Source organism: Coregonus clupeaformis, chromosome 12 (genome assembly GCF_020615455.1).
Source record: "Coregonus clupeaformis isolate EN_2021a chromosome 12, ASM2061545v1, whole genome shotgun sequence".
Lineage (NCBI taxonomy): Eukaryota > Metazoa > Chordata > Actinopteri > Salmoniformes > Salmonidae > Coregonus > Coregonus clupeaformis.
The window spans coordinates 47,263,613-47,286,900 of NC_059203.1; the positions used below are offsets into that span (position 1 = coordinate 47,263,613).

General features: G+C 43.7%; 1 protein-coding gene across 1 annotated transcript; it reads right to left on the reverse strand.

Moving 5' to 3' along the window:
• Positions 1–54: 54 nt before the first annotated feature.
• On the reverse strand, positions 55–22,972 carry prxl2b (peroxiredoxin like 2B). The gene is made up of 7 exons (XM_041893131.1): positions 22,804–22,972; positions 21,624–21,828; positions 21,070–21,121; positions 20,890–20,953; positions 20,652–20,727; positions 19,747–19,865; positions 55–359 (listed from the first exon to the last, which is right to left on the reverse strand). The coding sequence occupies exons 1-7, from the start codon at positions 22,861–22,863 to the stop codon at positions 333–335; spliced, it is 603 nt and encodes a 200-aa protein (XP_041749065.1). The 5' UTR covers positions 22,864–22,972; the 3' UTR covers positions 55–332.
• Between the last annotated feature and the right edge of the window lie 316 nt (positions 22,973–23,288).

The window sequence follows — 23,288 nt, forward strand, 5'->3', positions numbered from 1 at the left end:
TCTTTAAGTTAGCTGATCTGTGACGGAACTGGAGTGACTCACCAGTAAACAAGCAAATGTATACTATTTAATAACATTATCCACAGTCAAGCTGGAATTATCCACAGATTTACAAGCTGGAAAACATCTAGAAATCTACTATATCAGGAATCAAAACGGATTTGGTTGTACCCAGTTGGGGTATCCATTATAAAAAACATTGACGCAGATTTAAATGGTCATAATCATCCTGCTTCACAGTCCAGATTTACCCCTCTTGATTGGTGGTCGGGGTGCAGCTCTCCTCCCCAAAGTGCACTTGAGATGTCACAAGTCCAGGGCGTGTTCAGGCTTCATCTGGTACAAACATCATCGTTGCACTGGAAGAGAGGCAGTGAGATACCTAGATTATACTACTATATGGATAAACATTGGTATTTTACATAGTGCTCTGATAAAAGGTAGACTGACCGAAAGCTCAGCCACAATTAAATACATTTGCATCTGACTGGAAGTGTGCAGAGACCTTTTCCTGTTTTTCTTCAGCTTTGCCTTTTGCCTCCAGCACCTTCACTAATCAGCTCTGGGTGTGCAGTAGATTCTGCATATTATCACATAGTGAAAGGCTGAAAAATGGGTACTCTTTCATAGATATACTCATTCAAAGCCAACACAATAGTTCAAAAACATAACTCAGGGGGATGACGATAATTAAAATACATCAGGGGTAGGAAACCCTGTTCCTGGAGTGCCGCAGGTACTGCAGGATTTTGTTCCAACTAGGCACCACACCTGACCAACTGAGCTAATTGATCAGTTCAGTGATTGCCTAAATTCTACACACCTGGTCTTCCTGATCGATTAAATCAAAAACATGAAGTGCCTACGGCTCTCCAAGACCGGGGTTGCCTACCCCTGCTGTACATGTACTCAGACAGGTAAGTAAACTGTGAGTGACATAATGAGAAAGCACACTGCTCCAAGATTACAGTAGTAGGATTTTCTGCCACAGGGTTTTCTCTGATATTCTGCTTGCTACAGTAGCTGTTGTTGTAGTAGGACATTTATAACTCTCACATTCATCAGCATGTGAAAGCCTGTGCTCTAGAACATCCCTTCAGTTCTAAATACAGTCCAGAGGAAATTGTCATTATTGCAGCCCACACAGCAGTCAATGTGCCTGTAGGTGCAAATCCAGGGAAAGACGCGTCACGTTTTTCCATAGCTAGTATGTAGTACTGCGATATACCATATGTTTTGGACTTCGGCATAGCTACTATGTTTTGTTTTACAGACAGTATTTTCATTTCCTATTTCTTTGTGCCTTTTGAGTTTTATGTGGGCTGCATTGATGAGGACGTACTGGTCCTTGGGCTTGATTCATTTTATGCTGTAGAATAAGGTTCTGTAGTTTGATTTATTTCTGAATGCCACTCTCAGAGATGTGGTAACTCAGGAATGGAGAGCTTATAGCCCATTCTGGAGAAGGGATGAAATTTAATCAATTTTGCTGTCAAATGAAATGCTACAATGGCTGGATTTACAGCCAACTAGGGCAGCTAAGTGTTGGCTCAAACATTTTCATTTTAATGAGTCATTGAGAACAGGACTTGGCCTTCAGCCACAGGAACTGTCTCCTGCCACAGACGTACAACTGACGGTAGGTCTCCTAAAAGGTTAAATGACATTAACTTAATTAAATCTTCCAATAAGAGAAACACATTGCTTCTTTGCCATGCAGCACACCTCACAGAAGCTGGCCTATAATGTAGAATTTAGGGACCACCTCACAATGCCCTGTGCACCAAGCCCTGTCCAGGGGAACCCTCCTGGCTTCCTGAGGGAGAGGGTGGAACAATGTCCCTGGGGCCCATGGCCAGGGGCACAGAGCCGGAGCTGCAAGGGCCTGAAGTGATACCCCTGGGAGAACTGGAGCATTTCCAGCTCTGATTCAGACACAGATGGGAGCCTGTGAGTGACACTGTGTTTACTGCCAGACAGGCCAGCGGACCTATGTGGGCATATGAACCCACCCACCCTGGGTGAGGCGGGGTCATTTCTCGGCATTGTCAGGTGAAGTGATTATCAAATAGCCACATGCCTTTTTAACTCATGTTGTCATGTTTAGCTCATGATAGCCATCTTATCATGGTTATCTATGAAATGCATTGCATTCCAGTGTTACAGACCGCGGCACTGCAGTGTAGATGTTGGAGCCTAAAGGCTTATTTCACCCACCTCTTCACCCTTATAAGAAAACATAAAGGTTGCTGTGTTCCCGAGCTGCTGAGAGGACATCTGCTTGTCCTTAGCAGTCACGGTGAAACACCCATGCTGCGCTGGCTCTAAGCCTGGCACTGTGAAGTGTTAGCAGCACATCGGCCTGCCATGGCGTAGCCTGTGGTTGTGTCCCACATACTGTGCCTCTTAGGCCTGCAGACATCACTAACAATCACCGGGTCACCAGCCACTCAGTCGCCTGGAAGTATGACTCTTAATTTCTCGAGGCATGTGCTTCCAAAAACACTATTGTGTTGTTGAACGACAAACGATGGGTGGACATGTAAACGTGACTATTAGGGATGTAACGATTCACCGATATGCATCGGTCCCTGATTCAAAATGTTGAAGATACGACTGCGTCGGTCCACAGACCCCAAACTGATCCAAATGTAGCATGCGTCGGTCAGAAAATCGATTTAAACATTACGAATTGCCGATTCACTTAAATGTTTTGCTCATATTACTTTCTACCTCCCGAAAATACCTCATCTTTTGTGACAACTGATGCGTCTTCTCCTTCAGTGTCGAACTAAGCATATAACTGTGTTGAAAAATGTATGCACTCACTTAACTGTAAGTCGCTCTGGATAAGAGTGTCTGCTAAAATGTAAAATGTTGACAGTCAAAGATCTACAAGTCATTTTGCATGCCGAACAACCCCAGGGAATATCAGTAGCCTAGTCAAACTGCGCACTGTGCCCATTCGCACACTGACCACTGAGGTATAATAAGAACTGGAGACTTCGTCCAAGAAATCTGACTGTTGTTTCCAATGTAATCTACTCACATTCACATACGCCAGGGGGTCCCATCTAGCTGCAGGTGGTTTTGAGTAAAACCAAATCGAAACTGTGTAGAAATGATAACGGACATATATTCATACAGTTTGACTGTCCAGCTCGCTAATAATCACAGACAATCAGGGAGCATCGAAAATTCGATGGATGGAGGACAATTTTTAGCAAATTTTGACAGCAAGGAAATATAAGACATTTTCATTGCAGCCCTCCGGACCTCGTTGAAGACCGAATGCGGCCCCTTGGGCAAAATGAGTTTGACACCCCTGGCATACCGGGTTGCATCCGGTTTATAGGGACCAACATCGCATGCGCACTAGTACTCAGTGGGCACAGGAGCAGCGACTACGTCATCCAAAAACATGGCAGACATTGGATGAATATAAAATGTTAATATCTTCGGCTGTGAGTGATTTAAAAAAAAGAACGGCCTCAGTGACAATTATTTGAATAACTCAATGGATGTTTTGTGCACAAAGGTTATTAGGAATTTTAAAATCTGACTTCTCTATGTGGCTGTCTATGGAAATTGTATTTCTGGGCCGGGGGTCAGTTAAACTGTAGTACCGAAGCAAAACTGTAGGAGCAGTAGAAACTGTGCTTCTAGACCGGAACCCTGGCCCCTTGGCGCTGACCAATGCAAGGTAGGCAGCCTGTTCCTGATCTTGCACATCTGTGCTGCACCTTCAGCATTTAAATGCTAAAATGGGATACGAGATATTAGACTTTATTAGTTCAGTAACAACCTATGTAATTTGCTAAGTTCATGTTATCTATGACCTGATAAACATTTTATAAAAGTAAGCTACTGGAGACATAACTCATCTGGCTATAGCCTACCTGCTCAACAGGGCTTACAATAGATTTTATTTTGATTGTTCAGGTTCACCATCAGCAATAGTTTTGGTAGTTTTGCTTTAAACAATCAGTGCACCAAGTCTGGGACCAAAAGGCTCCTAAACAGCTTCTACCCCCAAGCCATAAGACTGCTGAACAATTAATCAAATGGATACCAGTGGAGGCTCCTCAGAGGAGGAAGGGGAGGACCATCCTCCTCAGTGAATTTCATAAAATAGTGAAACATTTAAAAAGTTATACTAAATATATTCACGTCACCAAACAATTGATTAAAACACAAGGAAGGTCTACAGTAGCCTAGGGAAGGGTAGCACCATGGTGTAGCCGGAGGACAGCTACCTTCGGTCCTCCTCTGGGTACATTGACTTTGATACAAAACCTAGGAGGCTCATGGCTCTCACCCCCTTCCATAGACTTACACAGTAACTATGACAACTTCCTGAGGACGTCCTATCAGAACTCTTGCAGCATGAACTGACATGTTGTCCACCCAATCAAAGGATCAGAGAATGAATCTAGTACTGAAAGCATAAGCTATAGCTAGCTAGCAATGCAGTGCATACAATGTGGTGAGATAGCTATATTTGGTTGTAACTTTCACTTAGCTAGTGAATGCAGCAAGCTACTATAGTTTAGCCTACTCAAACACCCGGCTCAAACAGAGAGGGATGCTACAGTATGTTAGCTAGCTGGCTAAGGCTATCCAACACTGGAACTCGTCCAAGTCAAGGTAAGCTTTTGGTTTTATTCATTTATTGCCACCGGGGCCCGCCGGTGTAACTGCTAAACTGCTTTCAGACTGTACACTGTACTGCATGATTGTAGTGGGTTTTCTAATGCGGTAGTTCTAGTAGCTATGTTGACTATGACGTGACAACGATGTAGGCTATGTGTAGTGGTTAGCGGTCATGATATGAAGGTTTGGCTTGGAAAGATTTTTTCGCCTGGTCCACAAGTGAAGGGAAAAGCTGAGAGGAGGAGAGCGCATAGATCGTTGAGAGAACTAATTATATATACACAACGAGCAAAGTGATCATGCTGTTTTTATGTGGCTGCTATGAAAGTGAACTGTGTTTGCGTGTGATCCGTGGTGCAAACTGGATGAAACGGGGATAAACATACCTTTGTCCAATAGAAACTCTCATTTGCAACTGTTGGACTAATGATTACACACTAGATCAGCTAGATGCAGGCAAGAGTGTGCAAGGCGGTATTAAAATGTGTCACTGTCACCTTGATTACTAAAAATTCTCTCAACCTGTGCACCTACGTTGTAAACTTTCATTCATAGGCTAGGTTGTAGAAACCTCATGATGGGTACAGGGAACATTTTAGTATCATGTAGTGGCATAAACCTATCAATGTTACATTGAGCTGGGTGAATGGAATATGAATGACAGTCATCCAATATGCTGTAATAGCAATAAGGCCATGCTCATAAAAAATGTTATCATCCTCCCTCATCTTAAACGGCACCAACGTTTTGGCTACAATGACTATTTGCATTGACCCCCTTTTATTTGCACCGGCTCTATGCACACTCACTGGACTCTACCCACACACACACACTACACAGACACTCCAACACACATACTACATACGGTCACACACACACACACACACACACACGCGCACATTGACACCACACATACACCCACTTTCACATACGCTGCTGCTACTCAACTCTGTTTATCTATCCTGATTGCCTAGTCACTTTTATCCCTACCTACATGTATATATTACCTCGTACCACTGCACATTGACTCGGTACCGGTACTCCTTGTATATAGTCTCTTTACTGTTATTTTATTGTGTTACTGCTTCCTTTTTTGCTAATTTTTGTTACTTTTTAACTCTGCATTGTTGGGAAAGGGTTTGTAAGTAAGCATTTCACGGTAAAGTCTACACCTGTTGTATTCGGCGCATGTGACAAATCGAATTTGATTTGTATATGGTAATTTTTAGATATATAGGGTAAAGTTGATAATTTCATAACGAGGAATAACTTTTGCGAGGCACACTGCATGGCCAAAGCGGAGGAGAAAGAAGATCACAAAAAAATTCCAAAACGGTCAAAACCATTTTCAGATGGGGGTTAAATCCAAAGTTGTGCTATATATTCATTGGCTATGTCATAGCTCATTTGTAAATTATTAATATTGATACATTACTAGCTCAAACACTTAATCTGCAAAAATGACAAATTAATTAGTGGGTGATGGCAATTAACCACAAATAGGCTACTTTCCTGCCCCCCTGTGTAGGGGAGACTGGGGATGGTTGTAACACTTGCAATTACTCCAATCAGGAGCGAGGTAGAATCATGAGATTCACTGTGCACATGCTCAGTTTAGTCCTGAACCCTCACGTGATAAACTCTGCAGATTATATTGACAGAAATCTGATTTAGAGGTAAGAAAGTAATTATTTTGACCAAATGTGTTTTTGTGATGGCATCAACTTATTTGTAGTTCCATTCACCAAACTTACAGTGAGGAAAAAAAGTATTTGATCCCCTGCTGATTTTGTACGTTTGCCCACTGACAAAGACATGATCAGTCTATAATTTTAATGGTAGGTTTATTTGAACAGTGAGAGACAGAATAACAAATAAAAAAATCCAGAAAAACGCATGTCAAAAATGTTATAAATTGATTTGCATTTTAATGAGGGAAATAAGTATTTGACCCCCTCTCAATCAGAAAGATTTCTGGCTCCCAGGTGTCTTTTATACAGGTACCGAGCTGAGATTAGGAGCACACTCTTAAAGGGAGTGCTCCTAATCTCAGTTTGTTACCTGTATTAAAGACACCTGTCCACAGAAGCAATCAATCAATCAGATTCCAAACTCTCCACCATGGCCAAGACCAAAGAGCTCTCCAAGGATGTCAGGGACAAGATTGTAGACCTACACAAGGCTGGAATGGGCTACAAGACCATCGCCAAGCAGCTTGGTGAGAAGGTGACAACAGTTGGTGCGATTATTCGCAAATGGAAGAAACACAAAATAACTGTCAATCTCCCTCGGCCTGGGGCTCCATGCAAGATCTCACCTCGTGGAGTTGCAATGATTATGAGAACGGTGAGGAATTAGCCCAGAACTACACGGGAGGATCTTGTCAATGATCTCAAGGCAGCTGGGACCATAGTCACCAAGAAAACAATTGGTATCACACTACGCCGTGAAGGACTGAAATCCTGCAGCGCCCGCAAGGTCCCCCTGCTCAAGAAAGCACATATACATGCCCGTCTGAAGTTTGCCAATGAACATCTGAATGATTCAGAGGAGAACTGGGTGAAAGTGTTGTGGTCAGATGAGACCTAAATGGAGCTCTTTGGCATCAACTCAACTCGCCGTGTTTGGAGGAGGAGGAATGCTGCCTATGACCCCAAGAACACCATCCCCACCAGCAAACATGGAGGTGGAAACATTATGCTTTGGGGGTGTTTTTCTGCTAAGGGGACAGGACAACTTCACTGCATCAAAGGGACGATGGACGGGGCCATGTACCGTCAAATCTTGGGTGAGAACCACCTTCCCTCAGCCAGGGCATTGAAAATGGATTGTGGATGGGTATTCCAGCATGCCAATGACCCAAAACACACGGCCAAGGCAACAAAGGAGTGGCTCAAGAAGAAGCACATTAAGGTTCTGGAGTGGCCTAGCCAGTCTCCAGACCTTAATCCCATAGAAAATCTGTGGAGGGAGCTGAAGGTTCGAGTTGCCAAACGTCAGCCTCGAAACCTTAATGACTTGGAGAACATCTGCAAAGAGGAGTTGGACAAAATCCCTCCTGAGATGTGTGCAACAAACCTGGTGGCCAACTACAAGAAACGTCTGACCTCTGTGATTGCCAACAAGGGTTTTGCCACCAAGTACTAAGTCATGTTTTGCAGAGGGGTCAAATACTTATTTCCCTCATTAAAATGCAAATCAATTTATAACATTTTTTACATGCGTTTTTCTGGATTTTTTTGTTGTTATTCTGTCTCTCACTGTTCAAATAAACCTACCATTAAAATTATAGACTGATCATTTCTTTGTCAGTGGACAAACGTACAAAATCAGCAGGGGATCAAATACTTTTTTCCCTCACTGTATATCAGGTTTATAACCAGTCTGTGTAGAGATATTTGATGCAAATTAGCAATGCTAAAGTTTGAACATTTAGCTCAAATGGAAGCTAGCTATTGGCTGCAAGGGTCAGGGTTAGTTGTAACAACCTGTGAGAAAATGTTACAACTAACCCTGAGTAAAACGGAATGTTTTTGGTACATCTTTTCTTTTACTTTCAGCATGCCGAGACCATGGAAAAGAAAGACAGACAGGGGAGTACCTCTCCACACTTTGAAAGGGCATCAAATGATGTAGCAGAGCAGGGGAAGTCAATCAGATCAGTTGCAAATTTGTATGGCATATGTTATGTGACGCTGTACAGATTCTGCAAAGAGAGAAAGAAGCTACTGGAGAAGGGGTTGAGAGAGCTTCCTCATGCAGGCTACTGTAGTGGAAACAGGGTCTTTGTGTATGAGCAGGAGCAGAAGTTGTCAGTGTATCTCTTGAGGGCAGCTGATTTATGACCACTGTGCCCACTGCTATCCAGGCCACCTCTCCAGCTGCCTCCCAGGCCACCTCTCCAGCCACTTCACAGGGCACCTCCCCACATGGTTCAGGCTGTGGCTGGGAAACACCTGATTACTGTTCTGATTTCAACCCAGTTGATGTACGCCCCTTCCCAAAAGCAGGTCCCAGGAAAATTACAACAAGGGGTAGGAAGAGGAGAAAAACTGAGATTGACGGATACACCCGTCAAGCAGGCACTGGAAGAAGAGCATCAAAAGTCAAGTCACATTTTTTTTTTTTGCCCTGCCTAAAAAAAACAGATGGAAAGAAGCAAGCCAAGACAAACCACACTGAACAACACCAAAACACTGTCCTGCCTAAGAAAAAAGCAAAAACAAAGCACATTGAACCAGAAGATTCAGATTCCTCCAATGAGGAAAACTTCTGCATTATGTGCATGGAGCACTTTAACAATTCCAAGTCCAAGGAGGTCTGGGTGGTGCTGGGAATGCAAATTATGGGCCCACCAAGCCTGTACCCCAGGACAGCCTAGTTGTTGTTTGGTTGAGAAATACCATTTAGTGTAGGGTAAAATAATAAACATTTTATTATTTATATTTATTATTATTTCTGCCAAACAAAATGTTAAAGCATGGCAATGTTGCTCTCATGGTCTCTACAAAGGCGTTCAATAATTAGTTGCATGTCATGATTTATGCCCTCTCATTATGTTACAATTCACCTCAAGCACTGTTACAACTAACCCAGACCATGGGGTAAATTGTAACACTTCACTACTTGTATTTAAGACAACACCATGCATTTGCAGTTTGTTTTACATATATAATAACCACACCAATTTGTAAAGGACAGATGTAGGTTGTTTGTATCAAGTTTTGAATACATTACCATAAACGTCCTCTGAGAAACTGACGAAAAGGTGAAAAGTGTTACACCCATCCCCAGTCTTCCCTACAGTATATTTGTTATGTATCCTATTTATCACACACATACAGCATACAGATATAGAGCCTTTGGGCGGAAAATCTGACAGACAGCCCGAGAGCTGCTGCTACAGCATCTCAAACAGCAAATGTATATGCAACGGAAGGCAGGCTTCGTCAGCACATCACACACCACTTTGCAATGAGCTGGAGGCAGTATGAATTTGGAAACATATACTTAATTGATTGAAACCTGAACGTTTTACTACATATTTTGAGGCACCTTGCGTAGCCTAGCCAAATTCTGAGCATATCCGTGAGGCAATTATTTTATATCAACTTTCTTTCATTGTTCATTAGCCAAAGGCACAATCCTAGTCATATTATCAACCCATGCTAGTTGTTACATATCGTTGCATCCTCGAATTGCATGTTCTGTTAATATGAATTACCATAATCTAAATGTGATTTCTGTCATTCTGAGCACGTGGGTGGATGTCCTAATCAGGTTACGCAACCAATGCATATGGGGCCGGTACATTTCTCAAATGTCCGATAAATTAAAATGCTGCTGGTCAAATGTCCGGTGCCACATTTTCCTGACGGAAACCCTGACACACACACACTTCAGCTCAGACAGATCCAGCTCAGACAGGCCCAGCTCAGACAGGCCCAGCTCAGACAGATCTAGCTCAGACAGATCCAGCTCAGACAGGCCCAGCTCAGACAGGCCCAGCTCAGACAGATCCAGCTCAGACAGGCCCAGCTCAGACAGGCCCAGCTCAGACAGGCCCAGCTCAGACAGGCCCAGCTCAGACAGGCCCAGCTCAGACAGATCCAGCTCAGACAGGCCCAGCTCAGACAGGCCCAGCTCAGACAGGCCCAGCTCAGACAGGCCCAGCTCAGACAGGCCCAGCTCATGAGCTCCATCAGCAGAAGATTTTAGTTTAGAATGTAAAATGAATGTGTTGATGAAACAAATGTTAGTGCATCGAATCGTATCAAACCGGATCACATCGATTCATTCTCTAATCAAACCTAATAGCACCGAATTGTTTCAAACTAAAATGTATCGTTCCTGTATCATTTCGGAGCCCATGTATCTAGATACGTATCAAATCATCTTGAAAGGGAAATATGCACACTCCTAGTGACTATTCAAAGGGCTGTATGCAAATTGAAAGTAAATGACATGAACTAATAGTGAAACATGTATGCGCTCACTAACTGTAAGTCGCTCTGGATAAGAGCGTCTGCTAAATGACTTAAATGTCAAATGTAAATGTAAACAGGAAGAGGCTGTTTGTATAACCTCAAGATGGCCAGACCGGGCACTCATCAGTAAACAGACAACTTTATAGCTCCAATTTGTTTATCTGAATGGTGGTTTAAGATAAGACATTATTTAGACAGATTCTAACACATTAACTATTAAATCACCAAGAATATTTTCTACAGGTTAAAAATGTAAACCCTGCCAGGCTGACCTCTCCCTACAACAAATGATCAACAGCTCAACCTACAGTGAGGGAAAAAAGTATTTGATCCCCTGCTGATTTTGTACGTTTGCCCACTGACAAAGACATGATCAGTCTATAATTTTAATGGTAGGTTTATTTGAACAGTGAGACAGAATAGCAACAAAAAATCCAGAAAAACATGTCAAAAATGTTATAAATTGATTTGCATTTTAAATGAGAGAAGTATGTATTTGACCCCTCTGCAAAACATGACTTAGTACTTGGTGGCAAAACCCTTGTTGGCAATCACAGAGGTCAGACGTTTCTTGTAGTTGGCCACCAGGTTTGCACACATCTCAGGAGGGATTTTGTCCCACTCCTCTTTGCAGATCTCCAAGTCATTAAGGTTTCGAGGCTGACGTTTGGCAACTCGAACCTTCAGCTCCCTCCACAGATGTTCTATGGGATTAAGGTCTGGAGACTGGCTAGGCCACTCCAGGACCTTAATGTGCTTCTTCTTGTGCCACTCCATGTTGCCTTGGCCGTGTGTTTTGGGTCATTGTCATGCTGGAATACCCATCCACGACCCATTTTCAATGCCCTGGCTGAGGGAAGGAGGTTCTCACCCAAGATTTGACGGTACATGGCCCCGTCCATTGTCCCTTTGATGCGGTGAAGTTGTCCTGCCCCCTTAGCAGAAAACCACCCCCAAAGCATAATGTTTCCACCTCCATGTTTGACGGTGGGGATGGTGTTCTTGGGGTCATAGGCAGCATTCCTCCTCCTCCAAACACGGCGAGTTGAGTTGATGCCAAAGACCTCGATTTTGGTCTCATCTGACCACAACCCTTTCACACAGTTCTCCTCTGAATCATTCAGATGTTCATTGGCAAACTTCAGACGGGCCTGTATATGTGCTTTCTTGAGCAGGGGGACCTTGCGGGCGCTGCAGGATTTCAGTCCTTCACGGCATAGTGTGTTACCAATTGTTTTCTTGGTGACTATGGTCCCAGCTGCCTTGAGATCACTGACAAGATCCTCCCGTGTAGTTCTGGGCTGATTCCTCACCGTTCTCATGATCATTGCAACTCCACGAGGTGAGATCTTGCATGGAGCCCCAGGCCGAGGGAGATTGACAGTTATTTTGTGTTTCTTCCATTTGCGAATAATCGCACCAACTGTTGTCACTTTCTCACCAAGCTGCTTGGCGATGGTCTTGTAGCCCATTCCAGCCTTGTGTAGGTCTACAATCTTGTCCCTGACATCCTTGGAGAGCTCTTTGGTCTTGGCCATGGTGGAGAGTTTGGAATCTGATTGATTGATTGCTTCTGTGCACAGGTGTCTTTTATACAGGTAACAAGCTGAGATTAGGAGCACTCCCTTTAAGAGTGTGTTCCTAATCTCAGCTCGTTACCTGTATAAAAAACACCTGGGAGCCAGAAATCTTTCTGATTGAGAGGGGGTCAAATACTTATTTCCCTCATTAAAATGCAAATCAATTTATAACATTTTTGACATGCATTTTTCTGGATTTCACTGTTCAAATAAACCTACCATTAAAATTATAGAATGATAATTTCTTTGTCAGTGGGCAAACGTACAAAATCAGCAGGGGATCAAATACTTTTTTCCCTCACTGTATTCACAGGAACATCCTCTGGAGATGACACAGCAGCTATGGTATTCTTGGTCTATCTGTTCTCTTCCTGATTCCACAGGAGCACTATGAGCCATCATCGGGTTCTCATGGGAGCCATTTCAAAACCTCATACTGTAGGGATATGCTGAAAGAACTATTACACCAGCCAGAAAGACCATTGTCAAGGCTCAAAGAGGTTTGGAGAAGTAAGAGTCATAATAATAAGAGTCATAATCTGGACATGGTTCATCAACATCTTCAACAGCCGAAGCTAAGTAGTAACATTAACATGATGTCTTCTAATTGCAGTCGCTGTACTCATAATATACAGGAGAACGATCGCCTTACGGCGAAAATAGCTGTGCTACAAGCCCAGCTTCAGACGCAATCGTTAGGCAAGGGTAATCTCAGTGTAGGAAAGGAAGAAACAGCGTCTGTGCCACCAGTAAGTACAGACAGTAACGTTAGTATAAATCCCCCCGCACAGTCCCCGCAGCCGGACAACTTTCTCATGGCTTCTGGAGGGAAATACTGTTGGAATGCTCAACCGGTGTCGCTCATTCAGCCGACAGAAACCTTCAACCGGTTTTCCCCATTATGTAGCGAGTCGGAGTCTGAGTCTGAGTCTTCTCTAGTCTCTACTCCTCCCGTTACGGGGTCTGAGACGCCGAAGGCTCCCACCATTAGCTCTGACAAATTGAAAACCCTAGTCATTGGCGACTCCATTACCCGCAGTATTAGACTTAAAACGAATCACCCAGCGATCATACACTGTTTACCAGGGGGCAGGGCTACCGACGTTAAGGCTAATCTAAAGATGGTGCTGGCTAAAGCTAAAACTGGCGAGTGTAGAGAGTATAGAGATATTGTTATCCACGTCGGCACCAACGATGTTAGGATGAAACAGTCAGAGGTCACCAAGTGCAACATAGCTTCAGCTTGTAAATCAGCTAGAAAGATGTGTCGGCATCGAGTAATTGTCTCTGGCCCCCTCCCAGTTAGGGGAAGTGACGAGCTCTACAGCAGAGTCTCAGCACTTAATCGCTGGTTGAAAACTGTTTTCTGCCCCTCCCAAAAGATAACATTTGTGGATAATTGGCCCTCTTTCTGGGACTCACCCACAAACAGGACCAAGCCTGACCTGCTGAGGAGTGACGGACTCCATCCTAGCTGGAGGGGTGCTCTCCTCTTATCTACCAACATAGATAGGGCTCTAACTCCTCTAGCCCCACAGTGAAATAGGGTGCAGGCCAGGCAGCAGGCTGTTAGCCAACCTGCCAGCTTAGTGGAGTCTGCCAATAGCACAGTCAGTGTAGTCAGCTCAGCCATACCCATTGAGACTGTGTCTGTGCCTCGACCTAGGTTGGGCAAAACTAAACATGGCGGTGTTCACCCTAGCAATCTTATTAGGATAAAGACCTCCTCCATTCCTGCCATTATTGAAAGAGATCGTGATACCTCACATCTCAAAATAGGGTTACTTAATGTTAGATCCCTCACTTCAAAGGCAGTCATAGTCAATGAACTAATCACTGATCATAATCTCGATGTGATTGGCCTGACTGAAACATGGCTTAAGCCTGATGAATTTGCTGTGTTAAATGAGGCCTCACCTCCTGGTTACACTAGTGACCATATTCCCCGTGCATCCCGCAAAGGCGGAGGTGTTGCTAACATTTACGATAGCAAATTTCAATTTACAAAAAAAAATGGCGTTTTCATCTTTTGAGCTTCTAGTCATGAAATCTATGCAGCCTACTCAATCACTTTTTATAGCTACTGTTTACAGGCCTCCTGGGCCATATACAGCGTTCCTCTCTGAGTTTCCTGAATTCCTATCAGACCTTGTAGTCATAGCAGATCATATTCTAATTTTTGGTGATTTTAATATTCACATGGAGAAGTCCACAGACCCACTCCAAAAGTCTTTCGGAGCCATTATCGACTCAGTGGGTTTTGTCCAACATGTCTCTGGACCTACTCACTGCCACAGTCATACTCTGGACCTAGTTTTGTCCCATGGAATAAATGTTGTAGATCTTAATGTTTTTCCACAAAATCCTGGACTATCGGACCACCATTTTATTACATTTGCAATCGCAACAAATAATCTGCTCAGACCCCAACCAAGGAGCATCAAAAGTCGTGCTATAAATTCTCAAACAACACAAAAATTCATTGATGCCCTTCCAGACTCCTTCTGCCTACCCAAGGACGTCAGAGGACAAAAATCAGTTAACCACTTAACTGAGGAACTCAATTTAACCTTGCGCAATACCCTAGATGCAGTTGCACCCCTAAAAACGAAAAACATTTGTCATAAGAAACTAGCTCCCTGGTATACAGAAAATACCCGAGCTTTGAAGCAAGCTTCCAGGAAATTGGAACGGAAATGGCGCCACACCAAACTGGAAGTCTTCCGACTAGCTTGGAAAGACAGTACCGTGCAGTACCGAAGAGCCCTCACTGCTGCTCGATCATCCTACTTTTCCAACTTAATTGAGGAAAATAAGAACAATCCAAAATTTCTTTTTGATACTGTTGCAAAGCTAACTAAAAAGCAGCATTCCCCAAGAGAGGATGGCTTTCAACTTCTTTGAGGAAAAGATCATGACCATTAGAAAGCAAATTACGGACTCCTCTTTGAATCTGCGTATTCCTCCAGGGCTTAGCTGTCCTGGATCTGCACAGCTCTGCGAGGGCCTGGGATCGGGAGAGACACTTAAGTGTTTTAGTACTATATCTCTTGACACAATGATGAAAATAATCATGGCCTCTAAACCTTCAAGCTGCATACTGGATCCTATTCCTACTAAACTGCTGAAGGAGCTGCTTCCTGTGCTTGGCCCTCCTATGTTGAACATAATAAACAGCTCTCTATCCACCGGATGTGTACCAAACTCACTAAAAGTGGCAGTGATAAAGCCTCTCTTGAAAAAAGCCAAACCTTGACCCGGAAAATATAAAAAACTATCGGCCTATATCGAATCTTCCATTCCTCTCAAAAATTTTAGAAAAAGCTGTTGCGCAGCAACTCACTGCCTTTCTGAAGACAAACAATGTATACGAAATGCTTCAGTCTGGTTTTAGACCCCATCATAGCACTGAGACTGCACTTGTGAAGGTGGTAAATGACCTTTTAATGGCGTCAGACCGAGGCTCTGCATCTGTCCTCGTGCTACTAGACCTTAGTGCTGCCTTTGACACCATCGATCACCACATTCTTTTGGAGAGACTGGAAACCCAAATTGGTCTACACGGACAAGTTCTGGCCTGGTTTAGATCCTACCTGTCGGAAAGATATCAGTTTGTCTCTGTGAATGGTCTGTCCTCCGACAAATCAACTGTACATTTCGGTGTTCCTCAAGGTTCCGTTTTAGGACCACTATTGTTTTCACTATATATTTTACCTCTTGGGGATGTTATTCGAAAACATAATGTTAACTTTCACTGCTATGCGGATGACACACAGCTGTACATTTCAATGAAACATGGTGAAGCCCCAAAATTGCCCTCGCTAGAAGCCTGTGTTTCAGACATAAGGAAGTGGATGGCTGAAAACTTTTTACTTTTAAACTCGGACAAAACAGAGATGCTTGTTCTAGGTCCCAAGAAACAAAGAGATCTTCTGTTAAATCTGACAATTCATCTAGATGGTTGTAAAGTCGTCTCAAATAAAACTGTGAAGGACCTCGGTGTTACTCTTGACCCTGATCTCTCTTTTGACGAACATATCAAGACTGTTTCAAGGACAGCTTTTTTCCATCTACGTAACATTGCAAAAATCAGAAATTTTCTGTCCAAAAATGATGCAGAAAAATTAATCCATGCATTTGTTACTTCTAGGTTAGACTACTGCAATGCTCTATTTTCCGGCTACCCGGATAAAGCACTAAATAAACTTCAGTTAGTGCTAAATACGGCTGCTAGAATCCTGACTAGAACCAAGAAATTTGATCATATTACTCCAGTGCTAGCTTCCCTACACTGGCTTCCTGTTAAGGCAAGGGCTGATTTCAAGGTTTTACTGTTAACCTATAAAGCGTTACATGGGCTTGCTCCTACCTATCTTTCCGAGTTGGTCCTGCCGTACATACCAATACGTACGCTACGGTCACAAGACGCAGGCCTCCTAATTGTCCCTAGAATTTCTAAGCAAACAGCGGGAGGCAGGGCTTTCTCCTATAGATCTCCATTTTTATGGAACAGTCTGCCTACCCATGTGAGAGACGCAGACTCGGTCTCAACCTTTAAGTCTTTACTGAAGACTTATCTCTTCAGTAGGTCATATGATTGAGTGTAGTCTGGCCCAGGAGTGTGAAGGTGAACGGAAAGGCTGGAGCAACGAACAGCCCTTGCTGTCTCTGCCGGGCCGGTTCCCCTCTCCACTGGGGTTCTCTGCCTCTAACCCTGTTGCAGGGGCTGAGTCACTGGCTTGCTGGTGCTCTTTCATGCCGTCCCTGGGAGGGGTGCGTCACTTGAGTGGGTTGAGTTACTGACGTGATCTTCCTGTCTGGGTTGGCGCCCCCCTTGGTTTGTGCTGTGGTGGAGACCTCTGTGGGCTATACTCGGCCTTGTCTCAGGATTGTAAGTTGGTGGTTGGGGATATCCCTCTAGTGGTGCGGGGGCTGTGCTTTGGCGGAGTGGGTGGGGTTATATCCTTCCTGTTTGGCCCTGTCCGGGGTTTCTTCGGATGGGGCCACAGTGTCTCCGGACCGCTCCTGTCTCAGCCTCCAGTATTTATGCTGCAGTAGTTTATGTGTCGGGGGGCTGGGGTTAGTTGGTTATACCTGGAGTACTTCTCCTGTCTTATCCAGTGTCCTGTGTGAATTTAAGTATGCTCTCTCTAATTCTCTCGTTCTCTCTTTCTCTCTGAGAACCTGAGCCCTAGGACCATACGTCAGGACTACCGGGCATGATGACACCTTGCTGTCCCCAGTCCGCCTGGCCTTGCTGCTATTCCAGTTTCAACTGTTCTGCCTGCGGCTACGAAACCCCTACCTGTCCCAGACCTGCTGTTTTCAACTCTTTAATGATCGGCTATGAAAAGCCAACTGAGAGACCTGAGCCCTAGGACCATACGTCGGGACTACCGGCCGTGGTGACTCCTTGCTGTCCCCAGTCCGCCTGGCCTTGCTGCTATTCCAGTTTCAACTGTTCTGCCTGCGGTTATGGAACCCCTACCTGTCCCAGACCTGCTGTTTTCAACTCTTAATGATCGGCTATGAAAAGCCAACTGAGATTTATTCCTGATTATTATTTGACCATGCTTGTCACTTATGAACATTTTTGAACATCTTGGCATGGTTCTGTTATAATCTCCACCCGGCACAGCCAGAAGAGGACTGGCCACCCCTCATAGCCTGGTTCCTCTCTAGGTTTCTTCCTAGGCTTTCGCCTTTCTAGGGAGTTTTTCCTAGCCACCGTGCTTCTACACCTGCATTACTAGCTGTTTGGGGTTTTAGGCTGGGTTTCTGTACAGCACTTCGAGATATTAGCTGATGTAAGAAGGGCTATATAAAATAAAATTGATTGAAAATTGATTAATACAGGCTGCCAGGGGCGGTGTGTTCAATAGGGCGATATGGGCGACGCACTGCCAAACGGGAAAAGGAAGGGATTTTTTTTCTAATCAATTATATCACGGCAACAGTAGTTATCAGTGTTGTAATCTAGACGTCTGATCTGCCACAGTGCCACTAAATGTCCAATCAGGCTAAAGTCGTGCTTCAAATGGCCCCCCTTTTGGGGGCGATTTCCAGTCAGGTTGAAAATCGCCCAGAAGTCTCTCATAGCCTCTAATGTAAAATCATTTTTTTCAAATATCAGAGCTTTCAATACAATCTCTATGGGTTTCTGAGGGCTTGCACTTACGCGCTTTCGTCATAATGTAACGTAACCATGAACGTAACTAAAAAAGAGCGGGTAGCCTCATCAATCAATTCACTACTACTGTGAAAATGGCTATAGCGTTCAGTGCAACTCGATTGTCTCTTTGAAATAAGTTACTTTTTGTCGGCGAACAAATGAAGATAAATTGGCAACGAAACAATTAGGACCTCCCAGACCAAATTTAATAATTCAACAGGTTTCTACTAAAGGGGGAAGTCCTACACCCGAGGATTTTCCAAAAATTGGTACGAACGAAAAACCTGGCTAGCAGGCTGCGATGTAGCTAATGCAGTCTTCTGCTACCCCTGCTTACTCTTTCACCCTGAAGGCGGCACGGCAGACAGCACCGCTTGGACAGCGACTGGTGTGTAACGGACATGCACCATCTTTCAGGAAAGATTAAGAAACATGAGCTGTCAAAGACCCACATGGATAGCTGTTTGAGATTGTCTGCTTTGGGGAGAGTGAACATTCCCACTCAACTGGATGAGGGATACAGGCTAGCTGTCCGCCGCCACAACGATGAGGTTAGTGTTGATAATCACAAGTTTACTGGAGAACTGAAACTGACAAGGCTGACAAGATAGGACCCTTTTGTCCATTGTTATTGGATAGGAACAGAACTTATAACCAGCTCCTGACCTAAATAGATCTTAGCACAACATTTTACTCAACATATCATATTCCATATTCACTATAACAAATATATTTACTACGACATTAGCAAGAACCGCCACATCCTCAGCCGGCTAATCCAGTGTGTGAAGTTTTGCGGAGTGTTTGAGTTAACTTGCGAGGCAAAGATGAAACTGAGGGCTCCACCAACCCTGGTAAGCCAACACTTTTGAGATCAGTCAATAAATGCTTCTGGTATTGACTTATATGCTGCCCCTGTCTTCATGTTGTTGCTGGACATATCTTTTTTAAAATGTGTGTAGGTCACCTAAATCATCAGAAAAATTGCCCCCCCTGAGAATTTTTTCAGGAGCCGCCACTGCAGGCTGCCTATCTAAAATTGAAGAAGAGATCTGGATCATGGAGTGCAGGCAGAACGTGTGTGGCATTGTCAATAAGGAGTATTCTCTGATACATGTGTGGCTATGTCTGCACACAGCATCAGTGGAAAATCACCATAAGGAACTTGTCTGCAGCTTGGAAAAACTCAGCTCTTTATCTCAGAGTGAGGATCAGATCAAAAAGTTCCACTCTGTGCCCTTTCACACCAGCAGTAATCACTAAATCATGATAATATAAATATAAATTATTCCAGAACATTGTCTCTCTCAAGCATGTTCTTGCCTTACCCGTCATTGGTAGGGTGCCAACTTACCTGTGGTCTCTCCCCTGCCTGTACATTGGCTGAGATGTCGAGAGCCTTGGAAATGTCCTCCAATGGTACATAGTCTCCGGGTGAATCCTGGACAAAGTGCAGCAGAACTTTTTCTCCACCTGTATAGTACACAAACACAGCATGGACAGGCCGAGATGCATGCCAACAACCTCAAATACCAGTCCAGTGTCAACTGACATGTTATCACACTGCCCTCTGGTGGAGAGTCTATAGTTTAGTCACAGATAGAACAAGGAGCCAGATGTTTCAGCTGATGTATAAATCTGAAGCATGTGGTTGGAATTTCCACTCACCACCAAATATGGTGATGAGAGGAAGCCCAGTGGCCGGCAGTGGGAGAAGATGGAGCGAGACTGGTGCCTTGTTTAGAAGCGTGCAAGGGCGAATTTAGTCATTCCACACGCAGACTTCATAAGGTAGGCGTACCCTAATGGAAATATGCAAATACATGCTAGAACGAACCAATAGGATCTCGCTAGCTCGTGCTTGGTTTTGCCCACCTCCTTGCTTGTTCTGCTTACTATGCTTCATTTGCTCCCATTGGAAACAACAGGCTGTAGTGTATCTTGGGTTAGTTATAAAAATCTTTGGTACAGTACACAAAAAGTGGCCAAAGCATTTCAGCTATTTATGAAAAAATCCCCTGAGGATCTTAACTCATGACACTTATTATCACACATTGCTTTCTTTAATGTATTTAGATAATATTTGAAAAACGTATCTTTCCAGCAATCAATTCTAATCACAACAGCTGTGAGATGTCTTTCCATACAGGTCAACCCCTGACAGCTGTATGGTGTATTTCTGAGCTATATATGGTTCAGTCTGGCGATTATCTGGAATGTACTTCAACCTTTTCTCCCTGTGTCTTTGTTTGGACCTACCTTTGGCCACGATGAGCATGCCTCCACTCTGTAGGAGGTCCCCAGTGAAGTTCCCCTGGATCCCTTGAGCTTTGGCCTGGAGGACAGAGCGGAGGACGAACCATGTAAAACACCTTCCAATTCCACTCAGACAGACAGAAAAGGCCATATACATGCAGTATCAACTGAACATAACCCCCGTCCTGCGTCAACCATGATACAGCAATGTTATTGGACAAAGTGAAATCACAAACATTACCTTTGTCGTAACCTCTCGTATTTTCTTCCCCAGTGCTGCAGGAACCACACTAAGAGCCGTGTACCTGTTTACAAATGTAAGATTACAAATGTAAGTTCTATGCAAGAGCTATTTTTTACTTCTTGGCACTCCAAGTAGTACATCTAGATAAGTAAATAGTACACAGACGACCTAACTTACCTTTTGAAGCCCAGATCCTTGTAGCACTGCTTTTTCTCGTCAATGTAAAGGTCTGCCACAGAAGACAACAGGATGATTATGATACGATCCACAAATTCTCAAAACTCTTACTATGGCAGAGCAGAGCATTTAAGGTTGGCTGTGAAATCCATCAGGAGGCAAGTTTATTGCTTTCTAAGTAAATGGCCATAACTATGTAACTATGGCTCCTTAGGACACTCCCTCTCTCACGGAGTGTTACAAAAGGAAGCTACATATGTTGTGTAAGGGTGACAAAGCTTCTGTTGATTCTAAATGACAAATATTGTCATTAAAAAGTAAATGGTATTCAAAGATACATTTTTTATATACTATATTTGCTTGAATAAAATATTTTTCTTTAACCATTTTTTAAAAAGTCAATTGTGTTTGAATACATTTGTGGTTGCTTGAGAAGTCAAAAAGGTTGGGTTGTAGACATCATTGGTGTATTGCCCAATGTGATTTTAGACAACTGACTCTGTGCCCCGAATCTAGAATAATTTTTTTGCAAAACAGCCATGGATTTTTTTTACCTCCTTTGAAGAATCCCCCCTCCTTAAACTCCTTCAGGCCTGTCTCCTCAGGTCCGATGCCCACCAGGGCAATACCGTTGGCTGTCAGGTCTGGCTCAAGTTTACTGATCTCTGCTGCTGTCCAGCGGCACACCTGGCAGCCAAACCTACGCAGGAAGAACAGGACCACAGGCTGGTCGCGCCATAAAGACTGGAGCTCCACACTCTGCAACAAATGACAGAGAAAATTGACATGTTATGAAAAAAAATTTATTTTACCTTTATTTAACTAGGCAAGTCAGTTAAGAACAAATTATTATTTACAATGACGGCCTACCCCGGCCAAACCCGGACGACGCTGGTCCAATTGTGCGCCGCCCTATGGGACTCCCAATCACTACCGTGCGCCACTCGGGAGCCCCCTGAGTGAGGGAGGGAGGTTACTTCCCTGAATAGTTATGTTAGTGAGGGAGGACAGTTACTTACCTGTAGCTCAGTTGGTAGAGCATGGCCTTTGCAACGCCAAGGTTGTGGGTTCGTTTCCCATGGGGGGCCAGTATGAAAATGTCTGCACTCACTAACTGTAAGTCGCTCTGGATAAGAGCGTCTGCTAAATGACTAATGTAAAATGTAAATGTAGTTATGTTATCTCTCATAGGAGAATGTTTAAGTTGAATTAAGTACATTAGTGGCTTACAGACGATGACTGAGTGAATAGTCAATGTTATGAAACATTGAGGGAGTGAGGGAGGCAGAATAGAAGTGATCAGGAGAGATGAAATGTTGAGGGAGGAGGTAGATGGGGAGTGGTTGAGATGGGGAAGATCAATGGTTGTGCTCCCTCTACTGAACTGTATTCCCTTACAAATGATCACTTTGACCCATACCTGGGGGATTCCATTTACAATTTGCTGCAATAATAAGGTAGATTTCAGCAGGGGAGGCATTATACCAATCATCATTAAAGTGCTGCCTGTGGCTCGCAAAGTAAATAGTTAGCTGGCTAGGAAAGCCAATCACAACCTTTCCAGACCTGGCACAACCTGATAATGAGAAAACAGATATCTGGCCGACCCGGTAAAAACCTGGGTCTGTATCTACTTAGTATGTATATTCCAAGACAGATAGCTAGCGCTAGCTAGGAGCCTAAACTAACCCACCATTATCTCACACAGACATTGACGTTTCAACACATACGTACCTCTCCAGAAACACTCTTCAACAAGTTCGTTCCAACTGGATTTAGTTCAATCTTTGCCATTTCCACAGAATGTATTGAATTGACTAGAGACTCTAGGTACGTCAGTAAAAACGATTTTCTCAACAGACTATAGCAGACAAGACAGTTGCACAACGAGCCTACTACGCGAAAGTACAACGACCACGCCTATTTCCATATTGATATCCAATCACAATCGAGAACAACACCCTGGGGTGACGAGGCTCAGCACGTGGGCAGGTTTGATAACATAAAGTATACATTTTTATGAGCAGATACAAAGTTGCCTATATTCCAATTTCCAGTATTGTTGAGTAAAGTGAATAGCTGGGATTATATCTAGCTATATATTAAAAGATTATGTAATTTCACGCAGTTTGTCCATGCTTTTGAAGCACAAGACATATAGACACATTTTAAAGTTTAACGTTTTATTAGTCCTATATGTACGGGACACTCATGGTATA